General features: G+C 41.7%; 1 protein-coding gene across 4 annotated transcripts in view; it reads left to right on the top strand.

Annotated features, from left to right (window-relative positions):
• Positions 1-374: 374 nt before the first annotated feature.
• The window catches only part of DCAF1 (DDB1 and CUL4 associated factor 1), a 50097-nt gene continuing 27125 nt past the window's right edge, over positions 375-23346 (top strand). For 2 of the 4 annotated variants that reach the window (XM_051627376.1, XM_051627379.1), the window contains exons 1-12: positions 375-458; positions 5674-5791; positions 10314-10390; positions 11088-11161; positions 12136-12249; positions 14341-14478; positions 15461-15964; positions 17175-17276; positions 18476-18634; positions 19340-19519; positions 20368-20577; positions 21716-21885. In XM_051627376.1, the coding sequence (XP_051483336.1) occupies positions 5682-5791; positions 10314-10390; positions 11088-11161; positions 12136-12249; positions 14341-14478; positions 15461-15964; positions 17175-17276; positions 18476-18634; positions 19340-19519; positions 20368-20577; positions 21716-21885 (1838 nt within the window). In that variant the 5' untranslated portion in view covers positions 375-458; positions 5674-5681. The other 2 variants (XM_051627377.1, XM_051627378.1) reach the window with 2 other exon arrangements.

Genomic DNA, 23346 nt, shown 5'->3' with positions numbered 1-23346 from the left:
TGCCTCCACGGCGGCAGCGCCAAGAGGGGAGCCGGGCTGAGGGGGCAGCGGCCGCCGAGGGGCCCGGCGGGGCTGGGGGCGCCGTGCCCGCCCCGTCACGCTCACACCCGGTACCGGCGCTGCCCGGAGGCCCCGCGGCGCCCGCCGGGCGGGACCGAGCGAGCGGGCTGGGCCGGGGGCCCGGAACTACAACTCCCGGCGTCCCCCGCGGGCCGGCGGGCGCGTGCGCAGGAGGCCGGCTCGCGCCAACTCCGTTTCCCGGCGGGCCGAGCGCGCGGGCCCCGGCGCCTCTTCCCCCCCCCCCCCCCTCCGTCCCGCAACGGCCTCGCGCGCCGTGACGCGCGCCCAGCGTGTGACGCGCAAAGTGTGCGCCCGGCGGAGCCATCGCGCCGCCGCGGGGTGTGCGGGGCCGAGCGCAGGGCCGGGGCAGCGGCGGCGGCACGGGGGGCACCGGGCAGGTACGGGCACCGGGCAGGTACGGGCACCGGGCAGGTACGGGCACCGGGGGCGGGGGCCGCGCCGCCGCGCCTCCCCCTGCCCCGCACAGGCCGGTTGGCGGCCGCGGCCTCCGCGCCGGGCGGGGAGAGGGGGTCGCCTCAGGCCCCGCGGGAGCCGCGGGGAGCGGGTTGGGCTGCGCGCCCCGCGCCGGGGGGCGGCCTCCGGGGCGGCGGCGGGGCCGGGGGCGGCGGGGCCCGGCGGGGCGCTCGCCTCGACCCCCCGCGGCCTGTCAGGCTGCCGGCGGGGGGGCGGGCCTGCGCCGCAACGGCCCCGCCCGCCCCGGTCCTGCCCCGGCCGGCCCGCCCCCACCGCCCGCTCTTCTTCCTGCGCCGGGGCCTGCGGGGGCGCCGCTCCGCGCGGGGTCCGCCGGGCCTGCGCGGCGCGGGGGGTTCGGCGGCCTTTTCTGACCTTTAAACCTTCGGTTTGAACCGGCAGCGCGGGCCGCTCCTCCCGTTGGGTCCCGGCGGGCAGCCCGGCCCCCGCTCGGGGCGCGCTGCCGTGTCCGGCCCCCGGGAGCTGTCACCGGCTGCCCCGGCCGGGCCCCGCTGCTCCCCGGGGGAGGTAGGGTCCTCCCCAGGGTCCTCCCCAGGGTCCTCCCCAGGGTCCTCCCGCTCTTCTTCCCAGCCATCTCAGGAGGAGCTGATGTTGAAACGGGGTGCTGTGGGGTTATTTGTTGTGGGTTGTTTTTTTGGTGTTGTTTTTTTTTTTTTTAACCTTCTTTGTAGGCAGCAGAAGTTTGTTCCTTTTTTTTTTTTTTTTTTTTTTCTTGTGCTTGTCCCGGCAGATGGGCACATAGTTTCAGTTTTGTTTTGTAAAAGCAGAAATTCCAAGAAACTAAGTTAGGGGTTTTGCCTGAACTTAAAAATATTCTAGATGTAAAAACTAACACTTTTTTTTAAACAGCCGTTTAAGGGCAATATGAGGAATATGTTCTGTAGTAACAGCTGAATTGGAGTTCTCTTAGGGGTTAAAGTGGGAAGCTGAACAAACAAGGACTTCCCTCAGAGCTTCAGTCACATAGGACACCAAAACAGGGGTTCTCTGTAGATTTTGAACTTGTTGTTAGTTTGTGGCACACTTTCTTCCACAGGTGAACTTCACTGTTGACAGTTCATTAAGCCTCAGCATGAACTTTGGCATGGCTGTTTCAGACTCAACAGGTTTAGGCAGATAGCTGCCTGATATCTCATCCATTTAAAGAGTAATTGTGATGAGAGGGAGAATTTTTGTTTTTTTCCAAGTCAGGTATTCTTTATGTTGAGACATAAATATGGAAGCACCTACAGTTTTCCTGATCTGTTTGTATTTAAACATCTGCTATATATTTAACTAGATTCCAGTTAATGAGTTCTTAATTTTCCTGTATGGGGTTGTATTATTATATCAGATACTCTTCATCTGTGTTACCTCCTGAGCCGTACTTCGAATCGTGTTTAGGAACAACATGAAACCTGAATATTTAAGCTAGGTCAAAGTGTAGTTATTAGACTTTGAGTTGGCTCTATACCTGGGCATGTGTAAATCATCTTGTAATTTTTGTCCACATAGGAATTTAAAGTGCAATGGTTCTCTGAAGTTGATTAAAATTGATGTTTTTTTTCTTAAGGAGTGATTTCTATTATGTGACTCTTTCATTTGCCATTTAAGTTGTTAAGGTATGGATTTTGTGCTTGTTCTCAACAATATAGTTGGTTTTCAGATTTTACAAATAGGTTTCTTTTCACCTAGGAGGTTTAATGCTTTCAAATGCATGTCTGTATTGAAGTCAGTGTGTCCAGAACCTCAGTCCTTTTCATTAACACAAAATCTATAAGTGAGTGACCTGTAGTGGTGTTGCAGTTGGTGTAAGGCTCAAATATGTGGAGGAATGAAACAGTGAAGCCGAACTGCTTCAACTGCCCTGTGCCCTTGTCGAGGTTTCTAGTTAGAGGTCAGTGGGACTTGTGTTTCTTTGTTGTTCAGAGGTGTCTGACTAAGTGGCTTGAGCAGTGAGGTGTCTGAGGTTTCAGAAACACGTGAATGTTTCTGGGTATCTGTGTCTGAACACTTTGGGTTTCCCTTTTCTGTCATATCTTTACATCTAAGTTCAGAAGAGTGAAGACCTCACAGAACCTTTGCTATGATATTGCAATACCAAGTAGTGTTTAGTATTAAAGCAGTGCTGTGTGCTGAAACGTGTGTGGATTTTCAGTGGGAGTCTTCACAGGGATAGTTAAGATTATAAATATTTGCCTCTCAAAATCAAATGCTTTGAGCAAGTGCTTTATGTTTTGTTTATATGAGTTCTGTTGATTTTAAATATGATATTTTGACAATAGTGGTGTTTGGAAAAAATATTCCCTGTCCTTAGCTTATTAGATATTCTAATTGAAAGCTGTAGTATGCTATGATTTTCAAAACATACTGAAAATACTAAACCTCCCCTATAGATTTAAGATTTAATTTGTTCACCATCTTGTCCAAGGGAAATAGTGAATTTCAGAGTTGCTCTCACTAGGCCTTGCTCTCCAACAGGCTGGGTGTATTTCTGACAGTTACAGCTCAGTTCATACCATTTATGATCATTTCCTTCTCTGCAGACTTCTTCACTTTGTTTTAAGATGGAATGCTTGAAAAAAGGCAATGCAGTAGGAATTGCTTTGGTCCTTGTATTTAGAAAGTCACTCACCTGCCATGATATTCCACCCATAAAATATTACTGCTACATTCATTAATACAAGAACTGTGGAAGTAAATGCTTTGAGGTAATTTTTGTTGTTGCTCTTTGCAGTGCCATGCAGATGCCTTGAAGACAGATTTATTTTAATTGCTGTGTACCTACAGAGGGAGTGGCACTTGTATGTTTTAAATTTATTTCAGGAAAATGGTTGTGTGTCAGCAGCAGTTACTTAGATCTATAGTGTGCTTTAAGTGTGGTAATACTCCAGGGTCTAGGGACAGCTGGAATTTTTCTATTTTCACTTGGTTATGGTATAGTGCTGGATATCCTGGAGGCAATGTGAGCAGCTCCTGTGGTCTTCCTGACTGGAACTTTGTTGACCAGTTACATGTATTGCTGGATCTTTGTTATTTTCTAGCTGGAATGCTTGAGGATTATTAGAGGAAGCAAACTATTCTTCATATTGCTGGAGAGCCTGTACAGGCCTTATACAAGCTCTGGGGTCACAAAGCACTTTTTTTCTGTGTCCCTGGGGTGTAGAATGAAGGTGGAGATGTCTGAAATGGTTGAATGCAGATGCAGTTACAGCACTTGCATTCTGAGGCTTAGAGTTGATTTGTCTGAATGTTTATCTGTAATACTTAAAAGCTCAGAAGTGCTGCTGGCAAGTGTTGTTCAGTTAATGAAAAAGGGAAAGGAGCTTTATGAGCTTGGAATAGTTTTCCCTTTCAAAGGTATTTTGGGTTGTGTGTGTACAATCTCATTATGTTTTGTTGCCTGCATTTAGGAAGGTGTTTTTTTTTTTTCCAAAGCAATTTATGCATTTGCATCAAATTTTCCAGTCTAGTTCTGTGATGAATGAATAATGAATGCTCTAGATAAAATCTTAATTACTTGTCATTTAAAAGCATCATCTTTCTTTATGCTTAGGTAGGTATTTTGTTAGCATGTGCTTGTTTCATATAGTACTTAGCAAAATTGTGTTCTTCAAGCTGTGTGACTTGCAGTCACAGCTTTACTCTTCTGTAGTGTTTGATAATTTTTGCTCAGTTTCTGCCAGTTTCATCTTCAGCTGAGTGATCTTTTTGTCTCCCATTTAACTTAACCAGTCCCAATATGCTAAATTCAGAAGTACCTGTGAGACAGGAGGTAGGGCTGCAGGGTTGTTCATCTGTTCATTGAGTGGGAAAAGGTTTTCAGCAAATGAAGGGTATCCAGCACTCAGTTAACATGGGGACATTTTTCAGGATTAACTTGGCTATAAATGTAATCTCTGTGACCTGTGGCTCCCTTGATACTCCGTCACTGGGCTGGGTCCTGAATATGTTTCAGGAGCTGACGTGCATGTCACAGTCTTACACACATCTGTATCTAACATTAGTTTGGAAAGTTCTTCCTCTGGATCAGTGATGATGAATAGATATTTAATTGCCTGGCAGATGGATATTGGCCATATCATGGCTAATGAAATGTGGAAATTTTTTGCATGTGTTTGGACATAAAGGAATTTTTTCTTTTGCTTTGATGTCTGCCCCCGCTTTCCCCCCACCCACCTCCAATACAAGCTTAATTTATAAATTAGGATTGAGTGTTCCTTCCTTCAGAAGTTACAACTCTTCACAGCCATCACAGTCTGTCAGACTGGAAACTAAGGGCATGCAAGTGTTTTGAGACAGATTGTGTTCTAGTTTGGTCTCCTAGTATTTCTAGTAGACTGTTATCAGACTGTCAGAAATTGACACCTGAAAATTTAAACACTTCAGCAGTCTCTAGGGTGCTGGTTTGCTCATTAAATGGTACCTTATTGAATCACTCAGTACTGTTGGGGGAATCTCACTTTTGAGGATGGTAAGATAAATCTTCTGTCAGCTGCTGTCTCACAAGTAAAGGCTGATAAACCTGAAGTAATTGCCCCAGTGGTCCCTCCTGTGATCATTCTTCCTTCTTACTGGAGCTACTGACTGTTCTTGGAAACGCTGAACTAGTGGTGATGCAGCAACCTGCTCTAGTTCCCAACTGCTACTCTTCTGGTGCTCCTTCCACTGCCCACAGCTGCTCAGTGCCCCCACCTTCTGCCTCCTTGGCAACGTGAAGCTAACATGATTCTTGGCACTTTCACTGTCTGGAGGGTGTTAAACTGGAATGATGACACTAATTGTAATCCTGCTGCCCTGGCTTTCTTCTTTCTTGAGTAAATCCCTGAGCAACAGCAAAGGACTACCTCAAGTCTGCTCATGGAATTGAGGTAGAGTTGTAAAAAGCTTTAGTGTGGTCAGGTGTGCATACTTCCCATCATGGTCAGGGTTGTCATACACAAGTTAAGACTTGTGTTCAAAGTATGTGCATGTTCTCTAGACTTCAGGCAAAGGACCAAAAAGAAACTTCCAACTTTTAAAGTGGAGGTCAGCAGAATTCTGTCACTTAATCTTCTTTCTCACTCCTTGTTGCTGAGTATTTCCTTGCCTCTTCCAAATGACTTGTAATCTTTGATTTTTTGGTTGTTGCCTCTGCTTTAGGCTAAGCCATGACTTCAGGATCTGGACATGTAGACTCCAAGGCTGAGCTCACTGCTTTGCTCGAGCAATGGGAGAAAGAACATGGCAGCGGGCAAGACATGGTCGCTATTCTCACCAGGTAAGATCTGTTAAATCAATTTCTAAATCTGAGTATCTGAAGTCACTTGACAGCAGTTTTTACCAGGTTTTTGCTTGAGGCATTTACATACCTCATTACCTGTCGGTAATTGATTTTCTTTGATCTGGAAGTTCAACTGTAAGTGTGATATTTAAATACACTCAATTTTTGGTTATAAACTTATGTTGCAGAGCTCTTACACAGACTGTCTCTAAAACATGAACTTAATTTTCTGAAATTATAGAAATCAGGAGTATCATTAAATTGTTTAAATAACTTCACCTGAAGCTTGTAAAATACTGATCAAGATGGAAAGCTGTGAGAATGTTTTTCCATCACAGTGGTGGTGGTGGTGATTGTAGTAGCATTGATCAGACTAAGTGAAAGGATGAGAGCAACTCATTGGATGAATCCAGGGAATTATATTGAGAAGGTTTTGCTGAAGCTCATAGGGCATGTTTAAAGCAAAATTTAAAAACTCTATTTTTTTTAATTTTTTTTTTTAAATTGGATGTTGGTTGACTGGCATTGCATTGTATATGTGAGGAAAATATTCCCTGAAACAATGTTATTTTTAGGAGATTTTGTAGGTACTGGTAACACTTATCAGACGTCTTCTATGACAAGAGAAACATTTGAATTATCAATTGCATTTGTAGTTTCCCAAGCCAGGCCTCTCTTGGGTAAACTGATACTACTCTTGCTTTAACAGGAGATTCACAGAAATTCCATGCAATTCCTGTGCCTCTGCTGGCAGACCTGTTGCCTGCCCAGTGTGTGCCAAAGGATTTTGCTGCACATGTACATTAAAAACACTCAAGTTTCTGTGCTGCACTGCTCTGCATTGTTGGATCAGATAAGTCAGTGCACAGAATCTGAGCTGGCACTGAGTGGAAATACCAGGAATCTGGTGAGCTGCTTTAGACAGATCTTGCTGTGCCTTACCTAGTGGGCACAATTTTTTTTGCTGTTCTTACTATGCTTTAAAAATAGCAGGACAAAGGAGGGATATGAGCAGCAGAAACCAGTCCTCAACACTTGAAAATCATGAGGTCTTCTGGTATGTTTTTGTGTATTATCAGATTTCTGTCTTAGAGGGAACATATGTGCTATTTCAAGCCTTTTTCTTCTAGGTATAAACAGCAGAATTTTACTGTATTTTAAGATATTTAAAGAAATTATGTGCCTTTTCTTGGTTTTGTAACAGTCTGGCACTTCTTGCTCCTCCCCAGCACCTCAAGTTCCCTACATTATTTATGCCCAGATAAATCTGTTAACTCTCTTTTCATTCTCCATGGTCGTCTGTGCAGCAGGCAGAGTGGTTATGGATGGTGAAAGCTAGGGCATTTTGGCTTTAGTGGAGAAAGTACATATTTATTTAAGGTAGATAGCAAGGGGATTTTCTGGCTTTGGCAGGAGTGGGATTTAGAGTGCTTCAGGTATCAATGAAAGCCATATGTCTGTTTGCAGTGGAGGGTTTTAGGTACAGCCAAGGTTTAAAAGAAGAGGTGCTAGGAATCCTCGCCAAGTGGAGCTTGCGTTAGCCTGAGGCAGAGTAGTGCCCTTGCACATTGTTTTAGACTTAGGGCAGAGGAAGCTGTGGTCACGCTTGTTAGTGAGTGAAGTTTTTGTGCTTCCTTCCACCATCTGAGCTAGATGGAAGAAAACTTCCTGGTGTAGATGGGGGCCTGTTCAATGAGATGCTGAGGCAGCGTTTGGGAGGGTGCAGTACTGAGTGTTTCAACGGTAATAAGACAAGAACAGTGAGTGTTGCTTGTAGGCCACAGCTGAGTTATCACTTCCAAATAAGCTAGTTTGCTGGATTTACAAGTACTGGAGTGTCAGAAGGTGTGACTTCAAAAAATTTCTTGGATAGGTGTGTTAGCAAACAACAGACATTTAGTATCGTTGGTTTTCAAAAAGTTCATAAATGAAAATGATCCTGCAAGAACCTGAGTTCACGATCTGGGTGCAAGTCATGTACAACCATTCTGGCAAATCCTAGGAGTCAGATCCTTCACTGCATCCCAAGAGCCTCTTTCATAAAAGGAGTAAATCAGTAGCTCAACGTTGTATGTCATCTCTACAAACCAAGCGTGTTGTGGTGTGGGATCCTAGGCATCTCACACTGCTGCAATCTGTTGTGAAGGCTCCTGTTGGTCATTAATGCCAAATGATGGCATAGAGCAGTATTAGAATGGCTTTATGTCACATCATCTAGATCAGTGGGAGTCTTGCAAAGTTGAGGTACTTCTGTGCGTACCACTGTCCCTTTCCTTCCCACCCCCAAGGTGAGCTTCATTTGTGGCAAGTGAAAACAAGGATCTGATTAACTTCCCAAAGGTGATTGCAAAGACAGTTACAGAGACACAAAATCAGAAGTGTGGGGAAAGGCTCCCTACTCCCATGTGAAACTTAGATCTTGTCTGCAAACTGAAGTGGCTAGAGAACGAATATCATGCCGAATGAATGAACGAAGGAAGGAAGGAAATCTTGAAACCTGAATAAAAGTTCTGTGTTTTTGTGAATTGCTTTTTGTAAAAGCCCAGTGCACCATGTGCCTATGTTATGAGGCAGGAACGAGCTTTGTTTGAATTTGACTCTCCTGTCACTTCAGCTGAGAATTGCCAAAGCTGTTGATCTAGATAGATGCATCCAAGTCACTTCATAACCACCTTTGTTTGCATTAGTTAAAAGGAGGGCATTTTAAGTGAGCTTGATCTTTTTTTTTTTTTTCTTTTTGGAAGTCCATTATAAAGAGTCAGTGAGTTTCTGTTTGTTCAAATGATTCTAAGTGTCTCAAACCCCCCTGTAATTGGTGGTTCACGTGCCTGTTTCTTCTAGGCTGTGATAATGTGGTTGTCCCTGAAACCACTCGGCAGCTTCAGCTGGCACACTGTTTGGCTGCCTACCTAAACAGGGTGGACTGATGGGAATGTTATGCCTGCTTTCCGTGCTGCTTGTCCTTTCTGGCACATAATCAAAATGCTGATTATCACCTAAAAATACCTGACAAGTCTAGGTTGCAGCTTCTTGACTCCCCATCAGCAGACACCCCTCAAGCTATTAGTTCCCATGGGGGAAAAAAAAAAGAAGCTGGCAGTAGAATATTTAAGTAACTTGTTTTTGCCAGAAATTCAAGAGAGTTCAAGCTGTGCCACCTGTTAGCAAGGGACACAATTCACATATTTTCATGTTCAGGCTTACTAGAAGTAAATATTGGAACCCCACAGGATAAGCAATTTGCTGAAAGGTAATTGTCAGATCAGAGACAAGCAGGGAAGTTCTTGGCTCATTCCTGATCCAATTTGCTGTTTTTATAGTCTAGGCAGGCTTTGTAGCATCATCCTCTGCCATGCTGGCAAATCAGTGTAGTTCATAGAGGCAGGACTAAGTAAATTTTTGCCTCTAATCTTCCCTGGAAATACAGGATATTTTCTGGAAAGTAAAAGGAATGGAGTAGAAGTCAGTGGCATTCTGTAAGGGAAATCCCTTGTGAAAGACAAATATTTTTCCAGGGATTACTGCAGCCTTCCAGCAGCTTTCTCTCCTATGATTAACTCTGCCTAGATCACTACTCTGAGGTATCAAGATCTTGTTTTAAAATGCTGTGCTGCACATAGATTCTGTACCTGCTCTAGACCTCAGTAGAGAGGAGGGAATGAGGTTTTATACCAAGGAAATAAGATCTAATTAGCTAATGTTTTTTTGAATACTGCTTATTTCAGCTCATACTGCGTATATTTCTGCTGTAACACTTCATGGCAAAAGGCAGCAGATGACTATGAAATTACTTATTGCTTGACCATGAGATAATCCCCCTGATCTTGATTTTCTTTAAATAAAAATAATTCATTCCTTTACTGTTCATTCTTTGAATTAGAGTATAGGATTTCTTGTGTCTGCTGAGGCTGCTTCTCAGTGCAGGGGAAAGAATAACTTCAAAACAACCTCCTTTTTTTTTTCCTGATATAGAGGAGAATTTAATGTATTTTGAAGGTCTATGAAGGGAACTGGCTGAGTTTCTCCTTAAAAAGTTGAGCTTCAGTGGAGCTGGAAGGATAAGCTGAATACAGATTACACAATACCCTATTAAATATTAAATGCTTGTATTATTGCTCAATATTATTAAAATTCTGTATGCAAAAATAACAAAAAAATTGTGTAGTCAGCTTGAGTGGCCCCTGAACAGACTGAATAGGAAGAAGGACTGAGTCACCTGTTCAGGACTTAAATCTACTGCAGAAGAAATAAAAGGTATTGGCCCCTGCAGACCATAATGCTTGTGCATCACTGGGATGTTGGTATGGGTTCCTTGGGTTTTGGAGCCTGGTGTGGGGGATGAAGTGTTAGAGGCAAGTCTCTTCTCTTGCCATTCTATTGTGAACAGTCTGAAATCCTCTGGTAGTACTGAATACTGTTCAAGTGACAGCTGATGTTTTATAGTACTTTGACAGAGTGAGGAGCTGTGTCCTAAGACCCACTGTGAATTCTGCTCACTTGATGTTGTTTCCTTCTGTAGAATGTCTGAGCTGATTGAGAAGGAAACTGAAGAGTACCGCAAAGGGGATCCAGACCCGTTTGATGACCGACACCCAGGTAAGATGTCCTGAAGGATTTTGGCAGCACCAACTCTGGCACAATGGATACCTGGTAATTCACATTTAATAGAATGCAGTTTTTAGCCTGAATGAGCCTGATCAAGGTCTTGCACTGGGTAATTGTGCTCTCCAGTGCTGATATGTGGCAGTTTTGGTATTTGTTGCAAGATTTTGTGGCCCTGGGTTTTGAGAGAGTTTTTCAGAGGTTGACTTATGGCATAAGTGTGTATATAATAATGGTAATGAGTTGTAGCTAGTGTGAAGTAGTGGCTGTTAGATGGACAGAGAAGTCATTCTCAGACTATCTTGAATTTGCTGTTGAATTAGTGCAGTGCTTTCGAGCAGTTACATACAACCACTGTTGCTTTTGTATCTTGTTACCCTTAGATAATTTCTTTTTTTGGAGATGACTTATTTCCAAGTTACTGGAACAGTTTGCCTGGGATATACATCGTCAGTCAACAAAAATGACAGTTCAATACTACTGAACCACTAAAATGTGTTGCACTGTGACTAGTAGGCAATTCCTAGCAGAAAAAAAGTTAAGTTGTTGAATAGTTTATATGACTTCTTCAGTAATTTTCCTTCTGAGAAAGCTTCTTCTAACTAGAATATATCAGTTTGCAGGTAGCAATTTAGTATTAAACCTAAAATCTTGAGATGGGTAGATAAGTATTTTCCCATTTCTCTCCCAGGTCGAGCAGACCCTGAGTGCATGCTTGGTCACTTGCTGAGGATACTTTTCAAGAATGATGATTTCATGAATGCGGTAGGTTTGCTCTGAGAAGTGTATCTGGCAATTTCTGACACCTTCTTATGGTTTTTCTTTACTCTGTGCTGGCTGACCTCAGTACTTGTTTAATATTTATTTTACTGGTGTAAGGACTATTTATTCCATACCATTGATTTTCAAAATGGATTTAAGTGCAACTCATTTGTCACTGTTAAAGTGACTCAAGGGAAGGGGAGTTCAGGAGTGCTGGAATATGTGTAGTAACAATTGATTTAGTTCTTCTCAATGATTATCAGTCTCTTTAAAGAAAATGTAGCTCCTCTAATATTATATTAAAGTTTACTAGTATAATTAATTTCTGTAGTGGAAATTAATTCCACTGATTCCAGTGCCTTGTCTCTGACTACTTGGAAATGCTGGACTGCCCACAGGAAGAGAGCACAAAGTTGGCTCTAGAAGACTCAGGCAGAGGATTAAGAGGCAAGAGTCTGGGTTTTTCCTCTTGCATTGCTATACTCTGACAGGAGGTAATAGCTAGAATTTTTGTAACCTCACCTCCCTGCAAGCACCTGTGTCAGTGGGTATTGCTGTAAGGATTCTGACAGATTGCTTGCATGTTGCTTTTGGTCTTAAACTGCAAATGATAAGCAAATATAGATACCATTAAAATGGCATTTTTTAATGTTAATTTTTTTAGTGATTACCCTTTCATGTTTACACTGTTACCGAACTGTAATGTTTTTTTAGGTATTTGACTTTACAAATCAGATCGAGAGATATTTAGTCAGGGAACAGGAGATCAGAGGGGAATTCTGTTTCTTTGAGAAGTGATTTCAACTTCTGAGGTACTGGAGGGAGCAGGTTAAAGGCTGGTCGTCTTCACATCCAGAGCTTGCATACTGGCATTTCTTACTTGATCATCTTGCTGCTGTGGGAGTTATAAGGCTTTCACTGCACTGGTTTTGGTCAGAGTTGCATTTCAAACCAATGCTGTTCCTGATGTTCTCTAGCTAGTGAATGCTTACGTGATGACAAGCAGAGAACCTCCGTTAAACACTGCTGCCTGCCGACTTCTTCTGGACATCATGCCAGGACTGGAAACAGCTGTTGTCTTTCAGGAAAAGGTATCATCTTTACTAAGGCTTGATTTTTAAGCTTGGCCTGTACTCTAACAGTTCTTTCCACAGGAAAAACTAATAAAAAGCCATATTGAAATATTGTCTCTGGGAGATAATCTGACCAGTATTACTAGTGGTTTGTGGCTTTTTGATGTTGGCTTGTTCAACTGATCGAATCTTGGGTGTTTTGCTGCTTGTAAGGTGGGAACTTACAAAGACTGATTCAAACAGAGGAGCTGGAACTTCATGTCATATTTTGGAATATGTTATAATTTGAACTGATATTTCATTGGCCTGTGAATAGAACAGGCCATATGGAATTTGAAGGCTTGCTGTAGGAGTCTTCCTGAATAATCCCCAGCTACAGCAGAGTGATGACATTATTAGAGCTAAGTGATAAGCAAGTCATACTCTTAACTAAGCAGTCTGAAATCCACATGCTTTGTGGGGATTATCTGGAACTGTGATGGACAGCTGCACTGAACTTCTGTAGGTTGACAGGTGTGGTTTCTGAAGGAATGCCCGGAATTAAAAGTGAGGAGAAAGTCAGTTTCACTCCTGAGGCACAATTTTCTCATCTGTTAATGTAATGTTTTTCTGAAGTTTGGAAGTCAGGTAGTGCTTTATATAAAAGTACTAAATTAATTTATTTAGTGTTGGGAGCATGGATATGAACTCCAAAGCAGAATAATAGGAAAAAATATTATCTCTTTGTGAAGGATAGAGTTCAATACAAGTTCTTTGTGATCTGTCCAAAGGCTAAGGCTGTGAGACTTTGATCCAAAAAAATGAAAGCCAAATAATAGTTTCCCATTTGTGGAGGATATAGCGCTTTTTTTTTTCCTTTTTTTTTTTTTCAGAAACTAGATCTCTCTGTATATTTCAACGAAATTTTTAAGTTAAAATTTGCAACTAAAGACTATTTACTAATTAATTGAGAAGATGTGGAGCTAAGTTATGACACTTTAGGTTCCTGTATGTAGGAGGTTTTAGGGCAGTAGTTCCCAGGTCCTTTTGGAGAGGAGGCTGTTCTGGTCACAAAGAAGCCCTCTAGCAACAAGTGATTTCACATTTCATCAATTCCTTTTTCTTTTCATTTTGTTTGTTTGTTTTTAAAAGGACATAAGACCATTTAAATAATAATGCAATTATCTCTAAATATATATGAGGCAACTGTTGAAAAACCTGTAAGATGAGAGTTCTCATTGAAATGTATGTCTGTTTGTTATTACTTTTAACTGATCTTTTCTTGTATAGTGCCTACGGTTCAAATTATGTTCAAGATTTGTCACAATAATGATGTGGTGTATGATGTTTCAAAATCCTGCAGTAGTTTAGAGGAAGAAAACATTGTCTCTCAATTGACTGTTTTAATTTTAATTCACGCTTTTCCAGCTTTGTTAGGAAAAGTTGTCTGGCAGGCTGTGTTCAAACACTGCTGAGTTTGTTACTATTAAAAATATTAACCATATATAACATATGTACAGATTGGTAAACTTGCATGCATCTCTCTGTTCTCCATATGTTAGAATTTATCACTGTTGAGAATAGTTTTTTTGGTTGGTGGGTAGTCATTAGGGTAAAAGTACCTCTGGCACTGGGTAGCTTGTGTGTTTAAGTGACTTTTCAATTTAGATCTAGTAAGCTTTAAGTGAAATATAAGAAATTTAGCCAAATTCCATTCTACTTGGTGTAAGTTGAACAATGATTCTTTGAAATCTGCTAAATTGCTGGAGTTTTGCATTAGTGAAACTGACAGGAGCTTTGGGCTTGGTTGTTTCCACTAATCAATTTATACTTGTAGTGTTTTGCTACTTACTAGGCAGCAGGTTGACTTCAGAAAATTTTTGCAGGTGTATGAATCCTAATTCCAAATATCTGATGCCTGGGAATAGTTTTTTTCAGCTTAAAATCTTTGATTTATTTCTTAGTTTGGTTCCAGATATTTTTTTGATTCATTATATGATTGCTAGGAAATCCAGCCTGGTCATCACTAGGGATAGGGAGAATTGTTATCAACAGATGCTTTCACTGAGCCTGAGAATTTAAAAATGAAATATTACCGTTGGAATTGCTTTCTTGTTTTCTTTATTCTAGGAAGGCATAGTTGAAAATCTCTTTAAGTGGGCACGAGAAGCTGATCAGCCACTAAGGACATACGCAACGGGACTGTTAGGTGGAGCTATGGAAAACCAGGATATTGCTGCAAACTACAGGGATGAGAACTCGCAATTGGTAACGATATCTCAATCACTTTCCTCTTCTAGAGGGCAGATACTTCTACCTTTTTTGGTGTTTGGGTTTTTTTGTTGTTGGTTTGTTGTGTGGTTATTTTTTTTTTGGTGGGGAACTCATATTCATCAGTTAATATATGGGTCTTAAAGTGGTTTTGGTAATATCTGTAAGAGTCAGTAGCTCAGGCTTTCCATCCTTCCCTGACTGTCCACTTGCTGAGGCTGGGGTCTGCAGCCTGGTTATTCTGTTATACCAGTTGTGTTAAAAATGCCAGTTTTCAACTAAGAAGGCAAATACAATGCTTTTTAATGGGACTCGTATCCATAGCCCTCTTAAAGAAGAATTCTCAAAAACTTTTCACCTGTAACTATCACTTGTGACTTACATACCAGACAGGAATTTTAAAATGAAAGGTAAATCAACATGGGGACAGCCTACTATGAAATTGTGTTAACTTCTGTTGTAAACCTTTTAATCAGTTTAGTGTTGATTCAGGATTATGTTTATCAGCAATTAAGATGGCTTTTTAGAGGATGCTAGGATAAGCAAATTTGTCTCCTAGGATGGTGTAAGTAGAAGTATAGCCTTGTGTTTTGTGGAAGTGCAGTTTATCAAAGTTGCTGCTTCATGAGGGAATGTTGCCCTTAATCTAGGCGAGGGAGAGATGATGGAAGAATAGTGGAAGATGGTATGTGGTTCTCTTGGCACCAATAATCTGCTCTTAATGGCTTTTAAGCCACTTCTTTCTCATTCAGGAGACTAGGTTCTGATATTCTAGAATGAAAGTAGCTGTAGCAGAAATAATTGGGGTTTTCTTACTCACTTTGATGTCATTATTTCTGTGAGCAAATATGCACTACAGCCTGCTTGACACGTCATGCTGTGGAGTTGTTTATATCATAAGAACAAAAATTATGGTGACTGTGAGATGCATGACTAAAGCAGGAAGTGTATTCTCATGTGTTCCTCTTTTGTGAAACAGGTGGCTTTGGTGCTTCGACGGCTACGAGAGTTACAGGTTACAGAAATGACTACAAAACATGAAAACAAGCGTCCCAGCCCTCGGAAGGTGCCATCAGATCCTCTGCTGCCTCTTGATGAAGAGGCTGTGGATATGGATTATGGGGAGATGGCAGTAGATGGAGAGCAAGAGGAAGTTTCTGGTGATATGGAGATCTCCTTTCATCTCGATTCAAGTCACAAGACCAGTAGCAGAGTAAACTCTGCTACAAAGCTAGATGATGGGGGACTGAGGAAAAGCAAATCAGGGAAACAGCATGAAAGAGATGGCTTCCGGAAGGCCAAGCAGAAGCTGGGCTTCTCTGCCTCAGAGCCAGAGCGGATGTTTGTTGAACTGTCTAACAGCAGCTGGTCAGAAATGTCCCCGTGGGTGATTGGCACTAATTATACACTTTACCCTTTGACTCCTGCCATAGAGCAGAGGCTAATTCTTCAGTATCTGACTCCCCTAGGGGAGTACCAAGAGGTGAGCATATGAAGGTGGGAGGAAGCACTCTGTGCTTGAATTCTCCTAACAAAACTATGAGTGGTATTGTGGGGAAACATTTGCACAACTGTTCTATTGTTCTGTGGTGTTTCCTGGTACGATTAAGATCAGTAACTTTTCTGAGTTGTTGATGACTTTCAAATTGATGAAGTCATTAGTTTGAGTATTGCCTACCAGGGAATACTCAAACCTGAACCTGAACTTAGCAGGTGTGTGGTCTGGTACTTGGAGCATGGCAATAGGAATTTTACTCCTGGTTTCTGTTAAACTTAGTTGTTGTTTACATGACACCAGGCAAGTCACTTTGTTTGAAATAGACATTTTTCCTGTTTCCTTTGGGTGATGTGATAGACTCTTGCAATTAAATGTTCAAGGAAATCATTAACTTAAATTTCTAAGTGAAGTGGTTTGTGTAACCTCTGCTTTATCTGATGATAAATGGCAGTGCCTGTGTTATGAAGATGCTTTTGAAAGCTGTTGTTACTTACATGGACAAAGTAGTTGGGCAGTGTCACATTTATCCAAGTGCATTTTGTTTTTTTAAACCAGAAAACTCAAGTTAGCATAGGTCTGCAGGCCACCTTTATCTCTAATCTCTTTTTAGGTGATTTAACTGAATTTGAGGTAGAGCAAAGCAACACAGTTCTGCTTTGTGCTACATGTTGTGTGTGCACGTGTGTGCCTTGGTTCTGTGAGAGCCCAAGAAACCAATATCCCCCTAATGCCCTGCATGCTGACTGGATCACTTCATGTGCCAGCAATAACAGGATATAAAAATAGGAATTAATACCATAAGGCTGTTACACAAATAATTATGCAAAGGGTTTTGGTTTGTTGCCCTGCTCTCCTGTTTTTTCTGTTCGGTTGTTGGGTAGTTGTCTTTGCACAGATGGGAAGTGGAACCTATCTCCAGGGTGGTATCTGTGTGGACTTGCCATAGCCCCACTTGAAGGAGAGTCTTAAGATTTCCGTGTGGCAGCTGTCAGGCACCCTGCTGCAGTCAGCAGATGTCTTACAAGAGGTCTGTTAATCTTTATTGCTTCCTATGGACGGAGCTGGTTACCACTGACCTCTCATAACAGGTATCTGCCATTAGGGGAAAATTGGGGGTTTGAGAGAGTAAAAACCAAAACAGACCTTGCATTTCCTGTGAAACATTCAGCTGATCTCCCATCTTTATTTTTCTCAGCTGCTACCCATCTTTATGCAACTGGGATCGAGGGAGCTGATGATGTACTACATCGATTTGAAGCGAACCAATGATGTGCTGCTCACTTTTGAAGCCCTTAAGGTAAATTACTTTTCATGATGCATAAAATGCACCATAAACATTTTAAAAGCATTGAGTATATGTCTGCTGTATGCATTAGAGGTAAATGCTCACCTTCCTTTGGCCTGGATATTGCAGGATTCCTTAGGATTGGAATTGGCTTTCTCTCAACTTGAATGCATTGTGGCTTTGCTCTTATAACTCTCAAGTATTTAAAATGAAAGGGGGGGAGGAGGTAAAAAAAAAAAATCTTACTTTTGCAGCGAGTGCAATTTAATTTCACCTGCCATCTGCATATCTGAAGATGATAAAAATTCCTTTTTCTGTCAAATGCTTGTGTTCCTGCTGCCCTTAGATGGCATTCCTGAGTTGTTCCACTGCCTGTCATCTGAAGGAACATTTGTGAAGAGTAAGAAGCATAAACAGCTTACTCCCAGAAGCTCAAGCATGACATCTCTGAGCACAAACACAATAATTTAGTTTGAGTAGTCTTTAGGTTACTTCCCTGAGGTATAAAACCACACAAAATTACCTTCTTCAAGCCAAACCTGCAGTGCAGCAGCACAAGTTAAATTTTTCTGTGCATTTTTTCCCTCTTGTCATATGAACTTCTCTGCCTCTGATCCTCTGTCACCTTTCTCTCAGTTTCATTGCTATTTGTCTGAGAATCTATTTCCAAGGAGCAGTGTTCCTAGAAAAGGTGTAGGTTACCTCAATTGGGAGTGAGGTGGGGTTTACAATAGTTCTTGCTATTTTCTCTTAAGATGTTGGTAATACAGAAAAGAAATTGTAGTGAACTTCAGTGCAGCTGCAGACTTCAGTTTTAAAAATAGTCTTTAAACTTCATTTTGTACAATTCTCCTTGCAAGCAATATAGCATATACAAAATGTGAATGCAAATTTAAATATTTCTTAGTGATAATTGATAGTAAGTTAATTACAAAAGGAATAGGAAGACACAAGGTAGCCTGTTGGATAATTTCTGAGTTGCTCTGGTTTTCTTGTATTTAATTTTCAAGATGTGTGAAAGAAAGTGATAGTGCCTTTTTTGCTTTTGTTGTTGAGATATGTACTGTATTCTGCAGTTAAATATAATGGGAAGAGGAAATGAGGTGGACAAATAACTTGTTTTTTCTGCTGTTGGCTTTTCTGTGGGGCAGGGAATGGAACTGATGACAGTCTGAAGAATTCCTATCTAATTTGCTTTTATCCTTCCTTAGCATTTGGCATCATTGCTGCTGCACAACAAGTTTGCAACAGAGTTTGTTGCTCATGGAGGAGTGCAAAAGTTGCTGGAGATTCCACGTCCTTCCATGGCAGCAACTGGGGTCTCCATGTGTTTATACTATTTGTCTTACAATCAAGATGCCATGGAAAGGGTAAGAGGCATTCTGCTACTGTAACTGCAGCAATTCCCATTGTTTCTTAGTGTTTCTACCTCTGTTCAAAGCAAATAAACATCACCTAAGCTAAAAAGCAAATTAATGTAGAAGATTGTGTGTGCTGAGGCAATAGGTAGTATATAAACAGTTACATATTTAAGAGTTTTGTTTCAAGGGTGTGGATTTCTGTTTGTAGGGAATTAACAAGACCTGTCTTGTCAGCATTTTCTAGTACTTTCATGACCCTTTTCATGTTATTATTCCCTCTAGACTTCAGTACTACCAGAGTTTGCTAGAACTTCAACCTAGCACATGATACTGTTACACTGAGAAGGATTTTTGTTTCTTCAGCAGAAACTTTTCTTCCTTCTTTGCCTCTTGTGAAGCATTCTTTGGTTAGCTTGAAGTGGTATGGAGAAGGACTCTCTGGAACTACACGAAGACTGCTGTATTTCATTTGTTTAGGTTTGGGAATGGGCCAATTGCTAATCCTACATTGCCACATCATGGCCAAAGAGAGCTCATAGGGGCTTTCTTTTACTGGTCTGAAAATGGGACTTTTTGTTTCACGTCTCGCATGTCCCAAATCAGGCTGAGAGTAACTGACATTTGTTCTTTGTCTGTTTGCTCCTCAGAAAATCCTTGGACAAATTTTCTTCAGCAATCTGAAGTCCTTCTCAAGAATGTTCTTTTGCTTTCTAGGTGTGCATGCACCCCCATAATGTGCTTTCAGATGTAGTAAACTACACCTTGTGGCTAATGGAGTGCTCTCACGCCTCAGGCTGCTGCCATGCTACTATGTTCTTCTCCATTTGCTTCTCCTTCCGTGCTGTCCTGGAGCTTTTTGACAGGCATGATGGCCTTCGGCGACTGGTTAACCTGGTAAGGCTTGTAGTTTGATGTGGTGAACAGGGTTTAATGTCTGGTTTTGCATCCTTTACAGTGCAAATGTGAAGAATTCTGGTTGGGGTTTTTAGTTTGTTTGTTAGGTATTTTTCTTCCCAAGAGACGGGGTTGTAGGGTGAGTTTTCTAAGCAACGGGCATGTGGATCCCTTTGTACTTTATTCTTTTTCTTATTATGATCTTTGTCCAGAGAATTGCTACCCTTTTGAGAACTTTCTGGTGCAGCTCCTGGGTTAATCAGCGCTTACTCAAACAGTGGTGGTTCAGTGGTAGTTAAAATGTTTCTTGCCAATTGGTGTGGTATTGCCATGCACCCTTTTGGGTGCACATAAATCCAGCTGTGTTCCAGGAGAGGTACAGCTATGGCTGTGCTGTGGTAATCACAGTATCTTATGAGCAATAAATGGTTCTGCTCATGTACAAAAGCTGGCTCACCTGCACGGTGTTCCTGTGCAGTCCTTCTAGCTTGGGTTGTGTCTAACTAGGGGACACCAGCCCTGTGGGGTGTAAGCACCCTTTGTGTTGTGTAATGTAACATGAGGCACAACATTTCCTCCAGATCTACATTGATGCAACTTCTGAATTTCTTTCTTCATAGATAATGAAGGAGGGGGAGTAGTTCTTTTTAGACTTAACCTTTGATCCCTGCAGAGAACCTTTTCTGCTCAGGCAGCTTTTCTCAGCTCTCAAAGTGTGCTTGAACATCTTGTGTAGCAGAGTTACTTTGGGTTTAGTACAAATGCAGCTGAGAATTGCAGGTGCTTTTATATTCCTGAAGAGTGAGCTGATGAAACTTTTTTTCCCCCCACCCAACCTCTTTCTGAAGATAAGCACTCTTGAGATCTTAAACCTGGAAGACCAAGGAGCCCTCTTAAGTGATGATGAGATCTTTGCCAGCCGGCAGACTGGGAAACATACCTGCATGGCCCTGCGTAGGTACTTTGAGGCTCACCTTGCTATCAAACTCGAGCAGGTGAAGCAGTCACTGCAGCGCACTGAAGGTGGCATTCTGGTCCATCCGCAGCCCCCCTACAAGGTGAGCAGAATATCACAAGCTTTTAACATGATCCTTATGTTTTTTCAAGCAAATCCAAGCTACAGGAATATGTGGATGTCCTTTGAAGCCAATGGAATAAGTAGGCAGTGTTGCAGTGTATAGGGATAGGAATTTTTGTATTTGCATTTTTTTCCTGCCTGGTGGAATGACACTGCAATATAAAAATAGAGAAAAGCCTTTGAGGTTCATCTGAACTACATCTCATTATGGTTCCTGCTCATCTGCTGGGGTTCCATTTTCTTGAAAACTTAAAGGCAGATTATTTTTGATACTGACATGTTTTTCTATGCTTTTAATCTCTGGAAGGACAAAATCTGTATGTATAGAAAAGTGCGTGATGTTGAGCAACTTGGAAATAAGTTTGATTTCTTGATGACAACTGAAATGGATCTTTTGGACACCATAGTTTTTAGGAATAACCTGGGAGATTCTTGTGGGGTTTTTCCTACTTTCCCTGCAAAGTGCCTTTTAAACAAACCAGCCTGAATTTTGTGGCTGCTCATTTTGAGGGAGCACATTCGCCTGTGTTTTCTGGTTTAATGGCTTTCTAGAAGAGCTGAAATAGAGAACGTAAGGGTTTTTTTTGCCTTTGCAAAATTCACTTATTCTCAGTAACTAAATAAATGTATATTAGCTGTTGTCTTCTTGTATAATTTAAGAAAAATTGAAAGGCAAGATTGTTAGGAATTTTCTTTTTTCATCTAGTATGTTTTGTAGCCAGAACTTAAACACTGTAATTGAATATTTTTGCAGCCTTTTAAAATATTTTAACAGAAATGTATTTTGAATGATATAACTGCTAGATTAGCTTGAAAGCAGAGTAGAATTTAAATTTATGTAGCTTTTTGTCTTCCTAAATTGGCCTGAGCCTTCTAGGACTGCAAAGAAACTGAAATGATATTATTCTTAAGATTATTATTGCATATTATAGAGATGATAGCTGTATTATTTTATAACTGGGGAATGAAACAAATTAAATACCTAACCTGTAAGAGAGGGTGGCAGTCTGGTCTTTGTGGGTGGAGTTTTCATTTCAATCCCAGCAGCAGGGGACTTGATGTGCAAGTTTGTAACCCTTGTGGTCTCTTTGTAATGCTTCCAACTCAATTCCCTGTAGGCCTGTTCGTATACTCATGAGCAGATTGTAGAGATGATGGAGTTCCTGATTGAGTATGGCCCAGCACAGCTTTACTGGGAGCCAGCAGAAGTTTTTCTCAAATTATCTTGTGTCCAGCTCATGCTTCAGCTCATTTCAATAGCATGCAACTGGAAGACGTACTATGCAAGGTGAGCTGTTTGCTGTAGTGCTGTATTTTAGTGCAGTAAGTTGTGACTCTTGGGCAGAACTTTCCATTTCTACATTTTCTGCCTCTCTCATAGCATTTAAAACAGGCACATGCAGCTTAGTACTGTTAGGGCCTGTGCTGTGGTGACACTGTGCTTCTGAAAGTTAATATGGTGGAAAGCAGGACTAAAATTTTGAGGTAGAGAGGGATGTCATGAGATTTCTGAAGAGCCAGAATGCCTCAGGCCTTTGATTTCAGTGAAATCAACATCATAGTAGAGCTTAATCGCAATTCTGTGCTACTTTCTAGCTGTCCCAAAACTTGTTTTACCTTTTTAAGTAGAGGGCAAAATCAAGACACATCTTAATCCTGGAAAGAGGTGGAATGTCTGTAAGTAGTAAGGTTAGCTGACTTGAGAGAGGACACTCTATCACTTTGCTGATTTGTTGTTATTGGAAATTTACTGAGTAAATATAACTGTACAAAGAAGTTGTGTGAATATGCAACAAGCCAGCATTTTGGAGAAGAAAAGGACTGAATATTGTTACTGTGCATCTCTGGGTTTCATGTCCCTAGGTGATAGGCCACCAGCTGTTAAACTCATCATGTTGGCAGAGGGGCTTGCCTTACAATGCCACTTTTAAATTTCTGCCTTATCTTGACTGCAGACAAGCTTTGTGGGCACTATGATATTCTGTTATCTTTCTGTGGCACACTTTTCCCCCAGCTCCCTACCCCCCAAAAAATCTGCAGCATCTTTAGTCTTGTAAGAGAAAGGGAACTGCCACCAGGCTCTGATAGGATACCATTAGGATCCTGTCCCCGGTTCAGAAGGACAGGTGTGAAGTTCCAGCCCTTTTATCCTAATGACCATCTGCTCCCTAGCTGAAGCTGTAGTCTTCTCTAGAGACATATTCAGCTGTGAGTCTCTGCTATAACTAGTTGTCATAATCTGTATTCTTGTCACTAGGACTCCTTCTTATTCCTGCTGCCTGCAGGAGCTCCTTGCCTAAATTAACTTGAAAGCCTTTGGAATCTGTTTTGCCTCTGCACTCCCCTGCCTCTCTCCCTGTCTCTCAGGTTGCACTCTCCTGGGTCCTTTTTGTTCTCCTGTTTCTTGATCTCTGCAGCTGTTTCCTAATTGCTACCTGGGTTAACTCCTACCTTTCCGTACAGGCTTACAAACCTTACCCTCCTATTCTTGCGTTGTTTGGCTCTTCCACCTCTTGCTTAACAGCCCTTTTCATCTTCCACACACCTGCATCTCTCAAACTGGTGCCTAAATTGATGCCATTTTACCTATGACTATTGTCTGTTTTGCTGCTTAACAGTTTCCCCTTACTTAAAAAAAAAACTTTCTTCCTAGTTCACCATTGACAGAGTATGATAGGCAGCAGTGTTTCCCATTGCATATGTAGAGTTAGATTAGATTTAGAAGCTTAGTTTAGAATACTTTTATGGA

The sequence above is a fragment of the Apus apus genome, chromosome 9 (assembly GCF_020740795.1).
Source record: "Apus apus isolate bApuApu2 chromosome 9, bApuApu2.pri.cur, whole genome shotgun sequence".
Taxonomy (NCBI): Eukaryota; Metazoa; Chordata; class Aves; order Apodiformes; family Apodidae; genus Apus; species Apus apus.
This window is presented reverse-complemented; position numbering and strand designations above follow the sequence as displayed.